The sequence below is a fragment of the Scleropages formosus genome, chromosome 21 (assembly GCF_900964775.1).
Source record: "Scleropages formosus chromosome 21, fSclFor1.1, whole genome shotgun sequence".
Taxonomy (NCBI): domain Eukaryota; kingdom Metazoa; phylum Chordata; class Actinopteri; order Osteoglossiformes; family Osteoglossidae; genus Scleropages; species Scleropages formosus.
This window is the reverse complement of record NC_041826.1, coordinates 6,199,266-6,216,835: the sequence shown is the minus strand read 5'-3', so window position 1 is coordinate 6,216,835 and position 17,570 is coordinate 6,199,266. Positions and strand designations below refer to the sequence as shown.

Genomic DNA, 17,570 nt, shown 5'->3' with positions numbered 1-17,570 from the left:
GGTAAAATGAAGAGTACGATTGCTCTGCTCCATAAACGGGTAAATCATTGCAAATGAGTCCATTTAAGCAGGTAAATCTCCTTGGCTTGGACAAAAGTGTAAATGAATGATAAAAAGAGGATAACACGAACGAATCAATCCGACCGAGTCAGTCTGCGGATGTCCAGATTCTGTTTTATAGTCCTCCTCACTGTATTTCCTCTCCGTTATTTTTTTTTATTTTGTTACTGAAATAAATAAAGCAGCATCACACTGACGGAAAGTTGCTGAACGCCGCAGCAAACCCCCCCCCCCCCTCGCCACGTCCGTAAGGCATCCCCCACGGACGGACATGGTAAACGCGGAGCGCGGCCGCGTCGTGATGTCAGCGGAACCTGGCGGTCGGTAGGACCCCGCGGGTGTCTCCGTCAGCCTTCACCTGTTCGCGCGCGCACAGCCACTTTTCCACCTGGACCCGCGCTCGCGCGCCCCAGACCCAACAGTCCTTCGGCCGGTGGCGAACATGGTTCCTTACGTGGGCTGCGGCTTGCTGCTGGCCTCCCTGGCGTTTCCGGGCGCCCTGCTCGCCGAGGTGGTGTTTCGCTGCCCGAGCTGCACGGCGGAGCGCCAGGAACCGTGTCCCAAGCTGACGGAGACGTGCGCGGAGATGGTGCGGGAGCCCGGCTGCGGCTGCTGCCCGGTGTGCGCGCGCCAGGAGGGCGACCTGTGCGGCGTGTACACGCCGCGGTGCTCGAGCGGGCTGCGCTGCTACCCGAAGCCCAACTCGGAGCTGCCGCTGGAGCAGCTGGTGCAGGGGCTCGGCCGGTGCGCGCGGAAAGTGGAGACGGAGCCCGTGACGAGTCCGGAGCACAACGTCAACGAGCCCAGCGGTGAGTGAGTGAGTGAGTGAGTGAGTGCGTGCGTGAGTGAGTGCCTCAGGACACAACAGTCAGTAGCCTAGCGGCAGTGAGTGAGAACGGCGATAATATAATATATATATATATAAACGACAGGAGTAACGAGGGAAAAAGTGCTGCCAGCCAGGGGAGCCCTCAGTAGCGCTGCACGCTCCCGTTACCGCGACGCAGTTTGCGCTTCACTCCTCACTCCCCTGCCGCCGCCGTGTGTGCGCGCGCGCGCGCGCCCGCGACTACTAGTTTCGCTCCGGTGCGATATTAATGAGGCAGAGCGAGCGGCAGCGGCGGTTCCCCCACAGATCGGCCCCGCTTCTGCTGCTGCTGCTGCTGCTGCTGATCTGAGCATCTCACTCTGGGGCGGCTGGAAAGCCACTTGCGTGGCGTGTCGCGGCGCGTCGCGCTGACCTTGCAGTGCAGAAAACTGGGGTAAGAAGAGGGAAGGCTCTGCATGTGACAGCGGTTCAAAAGGACTCGAGAAAAGCTCCCTGTGGGCTTCACCAGTAGCGAAGGGCTCAATCAATGTCAATAATAAATGAAGATCCACATGATGAATTCGCTGACAGCGCACATGAATTCACTGATAGCGAAGGGCAAAATTATATGATGACAATGAAGATCCACATATGAATTCACCAGTGATGAAAGGTTAGTAACATGATGACACTGGAGCTCCAGATATGAATACTCTCATGCAGCAGGCAGATATGTTAGTATTTAGGGTCTAACTGTCAATTCGTCAGTAGTGAAGGGTTAAGCACGACTATAATGAAACTCCGAATACAAATTCACCAGCTGCAGATGTCTAAATGTGACATTAGTGAGGATCTGAGTACGATTTCAACAATTGCGAAGGGCTAAATATGACTAATGAAGAGCCAAGTATGAATTCGCCACTAGCAGATGTGCTGATATGAAGTGACAAACGGTGGCGGTCTGACTGTGAGATTGCCAGCTGTGGAGGTTTATACGTCATGATTGTAACCATTTCACCGGCAATGTGGATTTAAATATTACTTTTTAACAGCGGAGGTCTAAATATAATAACGAAAGTCCACATATCAGTTCAGCAATACTAGAGGTCTGAACATGGTAAATGGTAATAGCGAGCATCTGAATATGACTTTTCAAATAGAGGTGATGTGATAGAGTAGCGAAGACCTAAATGTGAACTTGACAGCAGCGAGGCTCGAAATATAAAGAACCGGCAGGGAAGCTCTCCATGTGAATGCTCCAAGAGGGGAGGTCAAGGTATGAATTGACACCAAAGGTGAGTGGAACCGGTGTGAAAACATCTGCAGTCCGTGCGTGCAGAGCTGCTGCTTCGGTTCACGCGCACGTTTTACACGGTTTATCTGTGCGCTGGAACTGCCACCCCTTCAACTCTCTGACCTAAAGGGAGCAACCTCCCCTCCCCACACCACATCCCAAGAGCAAACAGTTGCTCAAACTGATTTCGGCCGTATGTGTTGACATCTACGGTATCAGTTTCTCCGCCAGCTCGAAGCCTCTCTGAAGGGAAACGGGCAAATGACCTCCAGTTGGGCTGCTTGCTCTGCTGGGTTTTCCCTTTGTTTTCCTGGCCCCTTTTAAATTCTCCAAAAAAAAAAAGCACTTTTTTTTGTAATAGTTGCATCAGATCTTGGAGATCAGTCCTGCAGCGAGCACTCCTTGTGCTCTCCCGTGTAAGCATTACCCAGTAAAACCGCGTCCTCGAGCGAGAGATGAACGCTGATAGAATTAATTGCTGTGAACCCAGAACATTCTTAGAAGTTCAGCTGGAAAAGGATTTGAGTTCAATGTCGTGAAGTGGCTTTCACGGCTGCTCAGGAAAACAAAGGGAAGCGAGGTAATAGGATTGAGCCGTGATTTCCAGTGGTGAACCTGGACGTCTGACCTTCCTCTCCCGTGAATTTGCTGCAGACTTTACCACTGGCTTGCGCATTTTTTTTCTTCTCGAAACATCTGCAGACAGGAGTGCAGTGGCTAAAGTGACTGCACCCGAATGTTGTTGCTTTCCTTTTTCGGAGGAATCCTGTTGTCAGGCATGTTAACAAGTTCTGCTCGTGCAAAATGCGATTGCCTGCGGAAGGTAAAATATGTGTATAGTAAAGTAATATGTATTGATAGCTAACACATGTTCGTATTACATCTAATACACGGAATACGTTGTTTTTCACAGCTGCATTAACATCTGATACATATTCAAACTACTTGGGGTAAAAGTGCCTGCGAAGCAACTTAACAGTCAGGGCTGTGATCAGAGATGGGCGCACATTCTTGCTTTTTATTGCACTGGTTATCTCGAGGAGATGTCTGTTGATGGCGTGGTGTGGGCTTCATATTGAGAACCAAATAGGTCACACCTCCAAGGAGGCTGTTTTCCCTCCGAGAAGCTGGAGAAGGTGACCCAGAACGGAGACCTACAAAAGCTCCCCACCCGGTGCCCAGATTGAAACTGGGCCGAGAGCGTGCGGCGTTTAACTGCGCTGTACCTGTCGGAGGACTGAAATAGCCTGCCTTAATCCCCCACCGGCGCTACTTACATTCAGGAACCCCTCCGATGCGTTGCGCTCTGCCATCAAGACCTGCTCAAAACCTCAAGCGGGATGTTGGAGACGCTGGAAGAGAGGTTTGGAGACGACAGGGGCGGTTTGCGGCTGCCAGGGCACGGGACACCTGCCGTTGCCGGGTGGCGCTCGGAGCGTGCTCGGTGTGCTGGTTTAGAACACATGGAACACAAACGTTGGCTCGTGCGTGTCCCCAGATGGGCCCTGCCGTAATACCCCTCAGCGTGGCGCTAACCCTGCTTGCTCCAGCATGACAGAATGGGTAAAAGTGTGTACCGCTTTTCCTAAGCGATGGCTGTGCACTAATAGTGGTAATAATAACTAATAATGAACGAGAAAATGAAGGTAGGTGTTGAGAGGACATAGGTGTTTGTTCGACGTCCCTCCCTTCTGTGTGTCTTGTGATTCTGTTTCAGTCGCGTCCTTGGAAAATGCTTCTCCCTCCCTCTGGCAGACGGCGGCATTTCCTTCCCTGCTTCTCAGCTGCATCCGGCCCTGAAGCCTGTTTATGACTGCTGGGCCTGCGAGACACGGTTTGTCTCTCTACGACCCATATACTGGTCTTGCCTTCCTCTAGGGTTCGCCTGTGCCTTCCACTGGTGGGATGTTTATTGTGGGAAGACCCTTTGCCCTCCGCTTCCTGCCGTTGTCATCTGCACGTAGGCAGCCGCTCGCGGGTCCGACTCCCGTGCCGTTCGGAGAAGCGCACCTGTCGGTGCTGCTGGTCTGGCAGCAGAGCCGACCTCCTTGCCTCTCATTTCCAGGTGCCTGGGTTTTTTGGAGAAACATTGAGGCCGATGCACTTTGCTCACCTCCGTACCGCGTGAACCTCAGCGTGTCCCTGACAACCTCGCCATAAGTGTCCCGCTGATACAGGTCAGCCAGGCGCTAGAGTAGCAGGACGGCACATGGACGTGAGGCGGAGTCCAGTCCCAGCGCTCCTCTGCTCAAAAACACTTTTTTTAAAAAATTATCATCATTATTATTACCATCATTTTATCGCTTCATTATCGGCAAACAGTCCCGGACTGCTTTTTTTACTCTGAAAACATTGTATCGGGCAAGTCACTCGTCCTTCTTTCACATTCGCAGCTGGGTTGGATTGCAGCAAAGTTGGAGGAGTCGTGTAAAACTGACAGCTTCATCTGTCCTTAAGACATTTTTGAAGCGTGCGAGCGGAGTTCGTCGTCGGGTTTGCTAAAGGCTAGCGGATTCTGTACCAGGCTTACTGACAGTTTACACACCAGTGACATGGTACCATTTGTTAAGGGATTAGTAGTAACAGTTTGGAGTGGGTCACAGGCTGCGGTTTACTGGAGGGAGGGGCACTGGTGCGAGGATGGGGACACGTTCCAGTGGACTCCTGCCCCCTCTTTGTACCTGAGTGCACGTGTGACACATTCTTGGTTGCCCTGCTGTCACGAACGTTAAGTATTGCAAAGCGACACCAGGGAAGCTCCCAGCGCCCGGGCTCTCCGCAGCCGCACCCCCCACCCCACCCTACGTTGTGCGCTCTGTAATTACCTCTGGAGGCCCGCGGGGTACGATATGCCGCAGCTTGCTTCGAGCTCCTTCAAGCTGACACGCCTTCAAGGGGCCTAATTAGGTCTGGGCCCCAGGGGTGGGGTGCTGGAAGGGGGATGTTTGCCTTACATGGTGTTTGCGTGTCAGGGCCTGTTAACCCTAACCCACACCCCCTTCTCCCTTCCAGCCCTTCGGAGGAGGAAATGGGCCGGCTTAATTCGCTCTGGGATGCCGAGGGTGCGTTGAGCAGCGGTACGACCTGCTGTGTCTCCGGGCCTTTAGTCCAGGGTTCCCCGCCAGCCGCAGGAGTCTAACCCCGCCGTTGTTTTGTGGGTCGGTGCGGTTGCATATTTTCATCAGAATGTGGGTCGAAAATATTTGCCAACCTGAAAACATTTCTGTTGACTAGCAGGTATTTAAAAAAAACAAAAAAAAAAAAAAACAAACCCACACACACACTAGGTTTACATTAGATAATGGCAAAACACTATAGTAAAGTGGTAATTGTTGAGCTGTGACGGTTGCCATTTACTGAAAGTGTTATCATTGTTATTCTGAGATGTCTGTAAGAGTGTTGCATCAATCTTAACATTAGTTCAGTGTTATTTGTTCTGTAGCCATAGCGGAACTGCAGTTGACAGTGTAAATCACGGTCAACATGACTTGAGGCCACATAGAGCCGAAAAAGCAAGAAGAGCAAATCACGATCTGGGATTGGCTCTATAAGCCAGTATGGATTTTTTTTTTTTTTTTTTTTTTTTTTTGGTTTTGTGGTGTTTTCCAGTTTCAAAGTGTCCTTTTCAAGTCGTCTTGCTCTCAGCAGGCATGCTGTTAACAAGGCTCTTGTTAGAAGCTTGAGAAGAAAGTGTTTTGGAATGAATTAAACCAGCTAATGTGATTTTGAAACGATAACTGCGCGTAACGTCCCGTCTTCTGCATTTGCAGTGGTTGCTAAATAAATTGTTACACAAATGATTGAATGAAAAGTGACTATAGCTGGATATTATTACTAGCAGGATATAATAACCGTGCTGGAAGGGCAGAGTCGGAGGACTAGCTTTGCAGTAACGTGGATATATTTGTTGGAAACTGGATGTATGAATATCAGACTGTAATAATATGCTAGTTTTTTTTTTTTTTTTATTTTGTTGTTTTTAGTCGTTGGAATGTATGCTGCAGTATTGAAGGAAATGCCCAAGAGAATTTTCCCTCTTAGGCGGTCCGGAACGTTTACTCGTCTTCGGTGTAAAATGTTGACGTGTTGGGTACAAATTCCACCGTGACGCATTTATATGATCGGCAACAGATGCTATAAACGTTGAAACGGTCGTTGTGGAGTTTGATACTTTTGGGAATTCTTTTATCTCTTGAGGAAGGGGGTCCTTCATGCTGGGCCTGGAGGATTCGCTTTTCACCTGGGGATTTAAGCATATCACTGGCCTAATTATTAATATTATTAATGTAATGTTGCATTCCCTGACAGTTGTTCAAAGAGATCTGAACAGCTGTACACAGCAGCCCAGCAGGACCAGTCGTGGGGCTCTCTGCCCTAGAGCTCCTTTACCCTTCACCCCGAAAGTGCTGTATTTACTGCGCTATACCTGTGACATACCTAATTCAGCGCCCCTTTGGCTTCACCCTTGAACATCCAGGTAGGTTGTTTTGAATACCAGTAGTTCATCAAACATTGACAGAGGTGATGCTCTGTATTTTAGACTGGCTGGATTGCAAAGGCTTTTAATATTATAAGGATTATTTGTCCCCGTTTACCCAAACATGGGCTCCTTGTGTGCTGGCCATTTGGCCGGGGTTCAGCAGCACGCGTGTCACGATGGTGAACGATGGGCTCGTGTCACAGTTCCGCTACATGGCAACTGCTGAATCATCAGCTTTCTTTCCAAGAACGGCATGATTTACACTTTGACAGCATCGGCCTTCTCCGTTTGCCTGTTTTTTTTAATGAATCGTGAAAAGGGTGAGGCGGAGCGAGAAGTGCTAGCGCTGCACATTTGAGGTGGAAAGCGCTTCTGGGCAGGTACAGCAGTTCACCTCCAACTTCACTCTGGTTCATTTCCTCCTCCTCAGCAAGATTCGGCAGGAGCGTTCCTAACATCGGGCAGCGCCCATGTTCTACGACCCGGGAGATCAGCACAGCTCCGGCGCGGCTGAGGCACTTGGCGATAGCGGTGGGCTCTCAGGTCGTCGGAGTAACTCGAATGTAACTCCCCTCGTCGCGTTCGCTTCCTTTCTACCTGACTGCGGCGCTGATCGGGGAAGACCGACTCCTAAGGCGTCGAGGCACATGACAAGTCCGGTTTTCCCACTCCTCCGTGACGTCCTTGACGCTGTCTTCATAAGAGCTGCCAAACTTCTCCAGGCCCCCAAAAAGCTCTCATCCAGATGTACAAACGCATCTCAGGTGGTGCAGTCATTCAGCGTAATCTACAAAAGAGTGTCCGCCTGGCCTGTTGCTCACATTAATATATGGTGTTGCATTTGGAAAAGCACTGTCATAAGCCTCAGCACATTTTTGTGTTTCACATCGTGTTCTTCCCATCTGCAGTCATTTACTCGGTTTCACGCTGAACAGCGAGACTTATTGAAGCACTTGATATTGCTTCTGAGGTTGAGTCCAAGTGCTGTTTGGGACGACTTGACTGTCTTGTGGGGGGGAAAAAACTGGCATTGCTTCCAGAGAGGCCTTTACTTCACCAGCAAAGGAAAATGAACTTAACGGTCTTTATTTATTTATTTGATTTGATTTGAGGCCAGGTGATATTGTTAGGTTCTCGAAGCGAAACTTCATCCCTCTCCAAGGCCAGCGACTTATGTAAGTGGGAAGTGGCCGTACCCCAGCCAAGTCTTCAAGCACACCCGAAGTGCGTGTTTTTCTTGCGTTACGTTTTCACAAAGCAAACTGACCCCGGCATGTCCTGTTGAGAAAAACAGCCGAGCGGTGGAGCTTGCCACCTGCTGACTGTTTTCGGCAGTGGAATTCAGAGGGATCGCAGGAAGTTTGTTTTTGTGAGCACTTCACGGACAGGGCTGCGGTTCACGCGAGTGTCCTCATGTGGGCACTCTAAACCAGCGAGATGGCTGGGGGTGTTTCTCGGCTTTAAGGAGCCCCTGTAAACCAGACCTTTTCGCCACCTCAGTGGTTACCTGCCATGCCCGTATGTCTTTTTATTACACACCCGACGATGTAACGCTTATCCATATGGTTCCCCTTTTTAGCTTCTTCTTGGGAAATCTCAACTGCAATTTCAGTTCAGTTACATTTATTCATTGAGCGGAAGCTTTTCTCCAAAGCGGTGTACATCTCATACGATCTTTTTATGAGGTTATCTTCTTATGCCTTTTTGAGCGGAGGATTTACGAACCAGTGGGTGAGAAGTGGACGGCACAGTGGTGCAGCGGGTAGCACTTATGCCTTACAGTACCTGAGCTGCATGTTTGGTCGTAATTTCAGGTGTGGTCGAGTGTGTTCTGAGTTTGCGTGTTCTCCCCATGTTTGTTGTCCAAAGACGTGCAAAAGAAGTTGGTGGCAAACCACCTTCTGTGCATGAAATCGACGCGAGCGGCCGCTATGAGTCATGTTCCGCTTGATGGCATTTCGCAAAGCCTGCCTTTCCATTAATGGGCAGTGGGTGGCGTAGTGATTAGAATGGCTGCGTTGCACTTGAGGGACCCAGATTCCTATCTCACTCCTGCTGTAGTACCCTTAGTCAAGGTACTTAACCTGAATGGGTACACACACACACAAAAAAAAAAACAAAAAGAGCGGTGGGACAGGTGAAGAGGTGTCCCAAGCCGGGTGGTGGCACACAGACTGACGGCGGTGCTCCCCGGGGCCACGTGGGTTAATGCTTGCCGACAATTCTCTCTGCTGTTAGTGTCCAGAGCGGGAGGGGCTGAGAAGGCATGCGACCGTGCACTGGGTTGTGACAGAGGAGCAGGGATGCTTGGGATGCTGCGTAATGGCAGGTGTTGGCTGCAGGACGGCCCGCCGGCAGTCTCGGCTCTGAGGCCAGTCCTGGAAATAGTTGCCAAAGAAGCCAGACACTATTCTTAGTTCTTTTAATGCTCAATTGGGTGTGAAACAGTAGAGTGCAGGATTGAGGGCCTGGACAATACGCACCGCTGTCATTCCCCCTCAGATCTCTTTCAGAAGCCGTGCAGGGTACGGTGACGTCGGGCCAGACGTCTCGGCGACTGTTGGATGCGGGGCTGAGCCTCCGGAGCCAGCTGTGACGGATACAGGCCCCTCGCGACCCCTAACCAGGCAGTAGTGTGCTCCAGCAGGAAGCGCTTAGCTTCTCGACATCAAGAATGAAAACTAACGCATCAAGGGAAATAAACTGTACGCCGTAAATAATATCCCCGAGGTTGTATAAATACCAGAAGTTCTCCCGCTATTGGAGAATTTGTTCCTTGTCTCTGCTTGGTATTTGAAGCATTGCTCCCTGAGTCGTGTCACAGACCTGTGGACTTGGTGGGCTTGTTGTTGTACCGGAGTTTTTAATTTAAAAAAAAAAAAAAGTGATTTTATTTGTTTGGTTGTTTGTTTCATTGTTATTTTTAGCTGCTTTTTTTTTGCGTACCAGGTAGTTTTAAGCATATTGTCCATTTAATTGTGCACCGTAAACTTTCGGTGGATTTTAATGCAGGTGTCTTCATGAGTGTGCCTGTGCGAAAGACAACCATTTTTTAATCTCCTGTAAAGTTGCTGGTTTTATAATTCATTGCAATTATCCATCAAACTGGGTGGAAAAGTGGACAGGACTACAAACGTATCTCTGAAAGCCCCCATGGCATCCTCCAGGCTGGTGTCACGCTCACTATGCGTGCGTTACTCCGTTTACGCTCACCTTTGCATTGTTTTGGAGAAAAGTGTCTGCTAAATTAATAAATGTAAGTAATTGTCAGCTTCTTTGTGACTGCCCAGACCGAGGACTGTCACCACCTTAGGCCAGAATGTCTTCCTTGAAGCGGGTTTTATTATGTCTACTATCCAAAGAGCATTGAAATTATTATTGCTGTTCATTCATGTACAAGTGTCTCTTGGGTCTGTCTGTGATGAAGGGTGTGGAATTGTAGCCTGAAGGTTGGGGGTTTGAGTCTCACGACTGCTGTTTCCTGCTGTATCTAACTGTAGAGGAGGAAATCTGAGTAGTTTATCATCATTAAAATAACCTTCTATAATGTCAGTGTTTGGCGACGCTGAACCGATTTATAACATTATATACAGTATGATGTATGTTGTTATTAGTGGTATTCTTCAAATTTCTCACGTGCTCTTGCTGCAGAGCTGATTGAGTGTAGTTGCTTTGCATGAACGCGGAGCCTTTGCCACTCGATCCGATGTGACGCGACGCGTCCGGGTGTCCCACAGGGGAGGTGCAGGACCAGACGGAGGCCAGTTTGACCGAGATCCCGCCACAGAAGAAACCCACCAATAACATACCTTGGATGGACTCCAAGAGGTACGCTGTTCGAGCGCACTGGCATGATTTGAAGGCCAAAATGAAGTCCAACAGACCGGAAGAAGTGAAAACAACATCCCAGAAGTTGGTAAGTGGCCCCAGTCTCTGAGCTCGGCTGTGGAGTCAGCAGCTTCCGCGGAGGTTTTGGGTTTGAACAAAGTGAAGTTGGTCTAGTCCTTGGAATTTGCTGAGATAGAAAAATCAAGACCTCCTGTAGCAGTGTAATAAATCCTGAGCTGCCAGGGACTGAGACTCGTGTCTAGTGTGGCGCAGCGGTGCCCCCTTCTGGTGATGGTGGCATGTGACCCAGAGGTGTCGGGACCGCAATCGTTACGGTGAAGGCCTACGGAGGGCCACACATGTAGACACCATATTAAGTGACACATTGAATGTTATATCTCTAAACTGTAAAAATATTTAATATAATTTAGGTGATGTGTCTGCCTGCTGTATTATCATATGGTGGTAGCGTACTGGTTAGAGCTACTGCCTCTGGATCCAAAGATCACAGGTTCGATTCCCACCTCTAACTGTAGTAGCCTTAATTTTAGTAAAATTATCCAGCTGTATAAATGGTTAAATAATTGTAAGCCTGTAATAACTGTAACCTTAACATTGTAAGTCACTTTGGAGAAAAGTGTCAGCTAAATGAATAAATGTAATATAAATGTAATCATGTGACTCGGTAGAGTTTCTACCATTTACACTAACCCTAATATACATTAATAGTTGTCCAAATGCCCCTGGGCTGCAACTTGGACACCCTGGCATAAACAGTCTTGTTGGAATGCCGCACGGCTCCTGATAAATGCTGCGGACTATAGGTGGTCTGAGGGGGCACGGTGGCGCGGCGGGTTTGGCCTGTGCCTGCTCTCTGGCAGGTCTGGGGTTCGAGTGCCGCTTGGAGTGGCTTGCCCTCCCCCTCCAGCCTTACATCCTGGGTTGCCGGGTTAGGCTCCGGTTCGCCACGACCCCGCTCGGCACAAGCAGTTTCAGACTGTGTGTTTGTAGGCGGTCTGTTGGAACATGGGGGCAGGGGGCAAAAATCAGTGCTTCCACTACTTTGTAGCCCCAAAACGTATTCAAAACTTTACAGTATTTGCTGTAGTTTTCAGCCTGTTTGGCATCCCTTTCCTTAATAATTAAAACTTGATTATTAATAGCACAAAAATGCCAGTACAGGGCTTTGCAACTTATTTCCTTAACACTCCGTGCCGTCTTCTATGTGACGTTAAATTGGAATCTTGAAGAATAAGTTTTCTGATTAAATGCCACTAGGATATGAGATTGGGTTATGTCAGAATATTGCTTTGTCCTTGCAAATGACCATGTTTTTATATGCATAGTATTTTAATCTGTTCCAGGATGCTGGACGTGCGTTGACTTTCATAACTATAAATATTTCCCTCAATTTTCCGCTTATTTAGCTTTCTGTACAACAGCTGTCAAACAAAAAGCCCACTAGGACCATTAGCACTTGCTATGCTGACACTGGGGAGAGAAGACACAGAAGAGTGCAGTAACACAGTCAGGTCTTGGGTGTGGATCCATAAATTCCCCAGTATCCTATTTGACGGTATGTCTCGAAATAGGAGGTTTTAAGAGTTTTGAGTCCATGTCAGGCTACATCGCTTCTGAAAGCATCTGTGCCACACAGGCATGAGCACTTATTCTGCAGCTCACTTTGGATATGGTCTTGGCAGCTCTCAGCCCTGGGCATCTTATCCTGGGCCAAGTGGGGGAGCAGTCATTAGTAGTCGGGCCCTTTGATGAGCTGCGCTCACTGTGTGTCTGTGTGTCGGGGGCTTCCCCTTGGGGACACCCTGGGCCAGCTCTGACCAGTTTTTTTTTGGGCCCATAGAGCCAGTGCCAACAAGAGCTGGACCAGGTTCTGGAGCGGATCTCCAAGATGCCCTTCAGTGAAAATCGGGGCCGCTTGGAGGACCTGTACGCCCTGCACATCCCCAACTGCGACAAGAGGGGGCAGTACAACCTGAAGCAGGTGAGCCTCTTCCTTGGACGTGGATGCAACTCCAGTGGAGTGCCCTGGCCAGTCTCCTGTGATAATTTTGTACCGCGGAACATTGCCAGCAGCTGAGCTTTAGAAGACGTGATGACAAAGCCGCTGTTTCAGCAGAGACAATGTGGCGTTTTGTGGTTCTGAGGCTCTAAATGTTTATGGTTGCTGTTCTGTGGAATGCTTTTATAGTGTTAAGTTGACACTGTGGCGTACAACTAAATAATTGTTTCCCCCACCCCCACTTCTCCTTGATGTTAGATCCATTTTCAGAAGGTCTGACAAGTACACTGTGTCTGTGTCGTGAAACTATACCAAGTGCTCTTTACTGAAGGTGGAACAAGGACAAAATTGTAGAGGAGTAAGCGAATGAGTTCATTGTTTTGATGTGAAAGCTGTGTTCTCAGGGCTCAAAACACTGCAGCCCACCACACTTAATTGTTTTGTAATCATCCTGTTCCTCCTCTAATTACTGTAACTGTCACTTTTTGTTCTTTCTCACTGAAGGAAAAAATTGAAAGTCTGTTTTCTGGCATATTTTGAACCCCGCGTAAGATGCGTCCAGTTCAATTATGACCTCATTTTGGAAGAGCTCGGCGGGGGGTGACAGGCCATGCTGTGACAAATGAACCACATATCAGTTGTTGTTGGAGCTCAGAAACACCCCCCCCCCCATCCCTCTCCATCCCTCTCAAAAGACGGTGTCCTTTATTTACCCTACCCCGTCTTGTGTGTTTCAGTGCAAGATGTCGGTCCACGGACAGAGAGGCGAATGCTGGTGTGTCAATCCACATACCGGTCAACAGATCCCAGGATCCCCCATGGTGAGGGGGGACCCCAACTGCAGCCAGTACTTCAATGGCCCGGAGACAGAGGCCCCCGTCTCCCCCCAGAAATAGCTGGACCCTGAGCCCTCCAACAATGGGTGCCTCGGATTTAAAAATAAATAAATAAATAAATAAATGAATAAATAAATAAATTAAAAAAAAAAAAAAAAAAAAAAAAAAAATCCGAAAATGAAATGGAAGACAGGATTACAAACAGTTAAGCAAGTTACAGATGTGTGTATGTGTTTGTGTGCTTGTATAGTTTTGTTTTGGTATAAAATGTATACAGTCAATCTTCAATAACATTGCAGGTTAGCAGAACCAGTGTTCATGTTGTGGCACATTAAAGCGAGGAAAATATGAAGGATGAAGCAGGCGAAGAACAACAAAGGAAAATGGTATGGCGGGAAGTCTTGTCATATGCATGTTGCAGATGTATCGAGACTATACATACATATACAGAGGCGTGCGGCTCGCTTCATCTCTGCCTGTTCACGGGCCGGGTGCACTAAATAACGTGGAGGCCCCTGGGCAAACGTGCTGGGACCTCTGCGGCTCTGACTTGCATGCGGTCATGTCGATATTTCACGTAACCTTGCCTTCCGTGTGGGCAGCTGCTGCCGCGCAGACCGGGCTCCATCCCTTTCTATTTATTCAACTTTCAGTTTGGGCGCTGCAGTTAAGCATGTGCTGTATGTTAGGAAGTCCTGCTTAGTCCCGCTTCTCGAAACCATGTACCGACACGTCGAAGACCTCTTGCTGAAGTCCGCGTCCTGCCATCCAAGACCTTTGCTTAGAGTCAGCGCGTCCTTTTTGTGCTTGCAAAATTTTGTTTTGGGAAGGAAGAAAAACGGGAACGTGTCTCTAGCTATCATCCTTTGGAGTGCCGTGTGCTGTAGCCCCTCCCTTCCCTGGGAGCCCCCTGCAGGCCTGGCTCTGTTGACGCCCACACATGTTGCCCACCCATGCTGCCCTCCCTCCGCATATTTCTGACCCCATCACCCCTGTGGCCAAGTCCGACTGGGTAGGGCGCCGCTCGGCTCTGTTCGGAGTCGGGGTTTGTGGGGTGGGCAGCTTTACTAATGCAGTGCTCACTGGAGAGACTGGCACAGCCAACCTGACAGTGACAGATGTTACGTTACGTGGGTGTCTCTATATAACTATAGGTTTGCTAATGCACAGCTGCAGTGTCAGGCTTGCCACAGCACCCAGTTACCCAGAGTCCCCTGGGGCAGCCGTGCTGAAGTCCAGTATGCCCATGGTCCTGGTGCTTCTGGACAGGGTGCCTTAAAGAACAAGTACTTAAGGGAGAACTGACATTTCCTCAGGCTCCGTGTCCTACAGAGTGCCTTCTTTCCGAAAGGGACGTGTTTATACCCGTAGGGCATCGTCGCTGTACAGAAGAGCCGCTCTGGCGCACTGCTCCAGAACGATGATGTCATGCTAATTACAAGACCTAATCGGTAAGAAATAACAAGTGAAATATTCAAACTGCCAAGTCAGAGAGACAGGCTTTCGCACTGGCCCGCTGTAGCAGCTTAGCGAATGCTGAGCTGCTGACGTCTCGCATAGACCAGGCCGTTGAATGGAGCAGCAAATGCCGCTCTCACAGTGTTAACGCTTGTCCCGGTGTGCGTCAGCAGAGTGTGTATCAGTGCAGTGTGCGGTCCCCTCTGCTCTGCCGCCCCTGTACCCCCCTGCCACCTTTCGCTTTCCAGCTTAATGAGGTTTCTAATTGTGGCACCAGAGGCTGAAGTCGTCGACGCGGCCACAGCCTTTGTGGGGCTGAGACCTGCCGGGAAGATGGGTCCGTTTTGGTCACTGCCGCTTGGGGTGTGTGCCGCCGCCACCGCCGTGGTCCCCTTTCAGCCCCTGGTCACACAGTGAATTTTCCAGTAGCTTGAGCTTGTCCTAGTTCGGAGACAAAGTGAAAGATGGTCCGATCCCCTACCGATTTGCCCCATGAACGTATTCGGTTGGCAGAGGGACCAGCCTTTATATGGAGACCGTGTCGCAGCACTGGCAGTTTCCGCGTGCCACGCCTCTTACGTGTCTGCCTTTTCTTTTTCTCCCGTGTCTGAGAAGGGTGAAGAAGAACGATGTTTGATGGCTTGGATTATTTACAAGGGTGAAGTTCATAAAGTCATGATGCATTTCAGCTGCATTTAAATGGATAAACACTACTCTTAAAGTGATAAATGTATAAACATATAGTCGTTTGGTATTTTAAAGTCTTGTCCTGATATGCAGTATATCATTAAATAGAATTATCTGTATTCTTCCGGCTTATGTATCTTGTTTTATAAATTAGCATTTCTTTTGTGAGGAGGAAAGCGACGAATGCATACTAGTTATAAGGTAGTGATGTTGCTCTTTAATCTGTTCGCCTCCCAGATGTACAGCACTGCCTCCAAACATGAGTTCATCTAGGATTACAAGGTTTTCTGGAGAGTTCTGTGGCAGCCTTCCTCCTTTGCACTCCTCTAGTACTCTTAGATCTGCCTGTATCTCCACACCGCAGCTTGTAGGAATTCGTTTACCTCCTCACGTGTCTAGATGACACATCATAATCCATTGCTATCAGATTGATTACATGATATGCCACAAGAAAGAGCTGCAGAAGTTCTGAAGTCTGATGCACAGCTGTCAGCTTTGAAGGTGATTGATGGTGATTGTCATGCTTGTCACATGCATCACAAGTCCCGTCTTCTGTACCTCCCCGAGTCTTGCTTTACACCACTACCCACGATGTGCTGCTGTGATTGAACCTCCATCCTTCCCGCAGCCCTTGGTTCAGTGAAGCTATGAGATGAACCTTAAGTGAAGCTCCACTCCACCACCCAGGTAAAGGGTCTTGATGCACTGCAGCCAACCAGCATTGCCTATAGCTTCTTGGGCGGGTAGCTTGCATCGCACCTTCCAGAGCTCTCCTTTACAGGGCTGAGTTTAGGGACGGGGCAGAGTTCAGTGTGGACAGGGCCTCCCGTTTTAGTTTCCTAGTCCTGTTTGCTCTCCTTTTTTTCTGTCATTCCATGAGAAGAAAGTTTGATCTGTGACAATAAACAAGGGAAGCCTGCAGTTCTGACTATGAGTCCTCCTCCATATCTTGCTGCTGAACTATTGGGTTAACTTCCCAGGGAACCAGTGCCTCGTTGGGAGCCCTGGGCTAATTTTAATGGTAAGTTGAGAAATCCACTGCATCCTAATGATTGTTACTCGTTCCTGGTCTGTCAGTTTGATTCAAAAACAGGAATAGCCTCACTAAAGGTTCCTGTTGGCTCAGAATCATATTCTACTTTAGTCTTTTCACCAAACCTCTGAAAAAATGTAGGGGAAAACAAGTCCTACAAAAGATGTAGTGGAACAAAGGCAGAAACTTGAGTATCGTAGTACATTGTCGGACCTGTGCAAAGCCAGACGTACACAGATACGCCGTCTCTCTTGATGGCATCAGTACTCTACCCTTGAGATAAGCACTATTAAAGGACCCAGGATCAAATCCCACCTCCTGCTGTAGTACCCTTGATCGGGGTGCTTACCCTGAATTGATAAAGTAACAATTACCCTGCTGTAAAAATGGGTAAATCAGTAGCACTAAATGGCTTCGGAGAAATAAATAAAGCTGAATGTAATACATGTAAACCTCACTGTCTACAGGTGAAGGTGTGTAACTGGGGGAACAAACAATGACCTGAATTACATTTGGAAAAATCCAGCTGTAGGGCTGCTTACAGTGGTAAATTTAACCCATATGGGATGCTCAAAATACTTACAGCACTGTTAGGCTAAGAGTGACTTGGTCATTGTCTTCCTTACGCATAATAAAAAAATGAAACAAAAACTCTTTTTAAATGAATACATAACTTTATTTAAATAAATGCTTTGTCATACCAAAAAAAGACAAAGGTTAAGAGTACATAAATTACAAGTTGAATGAATAAATATTACACAGTGATATTCACTTTCTTTATAATTTGAGATTTTTTTTTTTTCTTCTTTTTAAAAAATTTTGAGAAAATTCCAAATGCTGAACATTTTCACGGTCCCCCTGCCACAAGTGGGTCTCGTTTCATGGCCCGCTTTTACGTCACATTTAGATAATCGTTTTCTTTTTCTCCACAAAATAGTTATGCATTCAGAAACAAATCTGTAGCTACCACCGTAATATGAGTTGTGATAATTGATTAGTCTAACCAGGTAGGAGACTCAGGAACTGGGAGAGTGCAGAGGCACTGCAGGGCAGCCGAATTCCAGCT

General features: G+C 48.4%; 1 protein-coding gene across 1 annotated transcript; it reads left to right on the top strand.

Annotated features, from left to right (window-relative positions):
• The first annotated feature begins 358 nt into the window (after positions 1 to 358).
• Positions 359 to 15,590, top strand: igfbp2a (insulin-like growth factor binding protein 2a). The gene is made up of 4 exons (XM_029247464.1): positions 359 to 869; positions 10,380 to 10,558; positions 12,332 to 12,472; positions 13,228 to 15,590. Exons 1-4 carry the CDS (start codon positions 503 to 505, stop codon positions 13,384 to 13,386), a joined length of 846 nt encoding a protein of 281 aa, XP_029103297.1. The 5' UTR covers positions 359 to 502; the 3' UTR covers positions 13,387 to 15,590.
• The last annotated feature ends 1,980 nt before the right edge of the window (positions 15,591 to 17,570 follow it).

What these genes read in the sequence shown, in the direction of transcription:
- igfbp2a (XM_029247464.1), top strand. Translation starts at nt 503, where the DNA reads ATGGTTCCTTACGTGGGCTGCGGCTTGCTGCTGGCCTCCCTGGCGTTT. An exon ending in AAACAACATCCCAGAAGTTG is followed by an intron (nt 10,559 to 12,331) that starts GTAAGTGGCCCC and finishes TTGGGCCCATAG; the next exon opens with AGCCAGTGCCAACAAGAGCT. An exon ending in GGCAGTACAACCTGAAGCAG is followed by an intron (nt 12,473 to 13,227) that starts GTGAGCCTCTTC and finishes TGTGTGTTTCAG; the next exon opens with TGCAAGATGTCGGTCCACGG.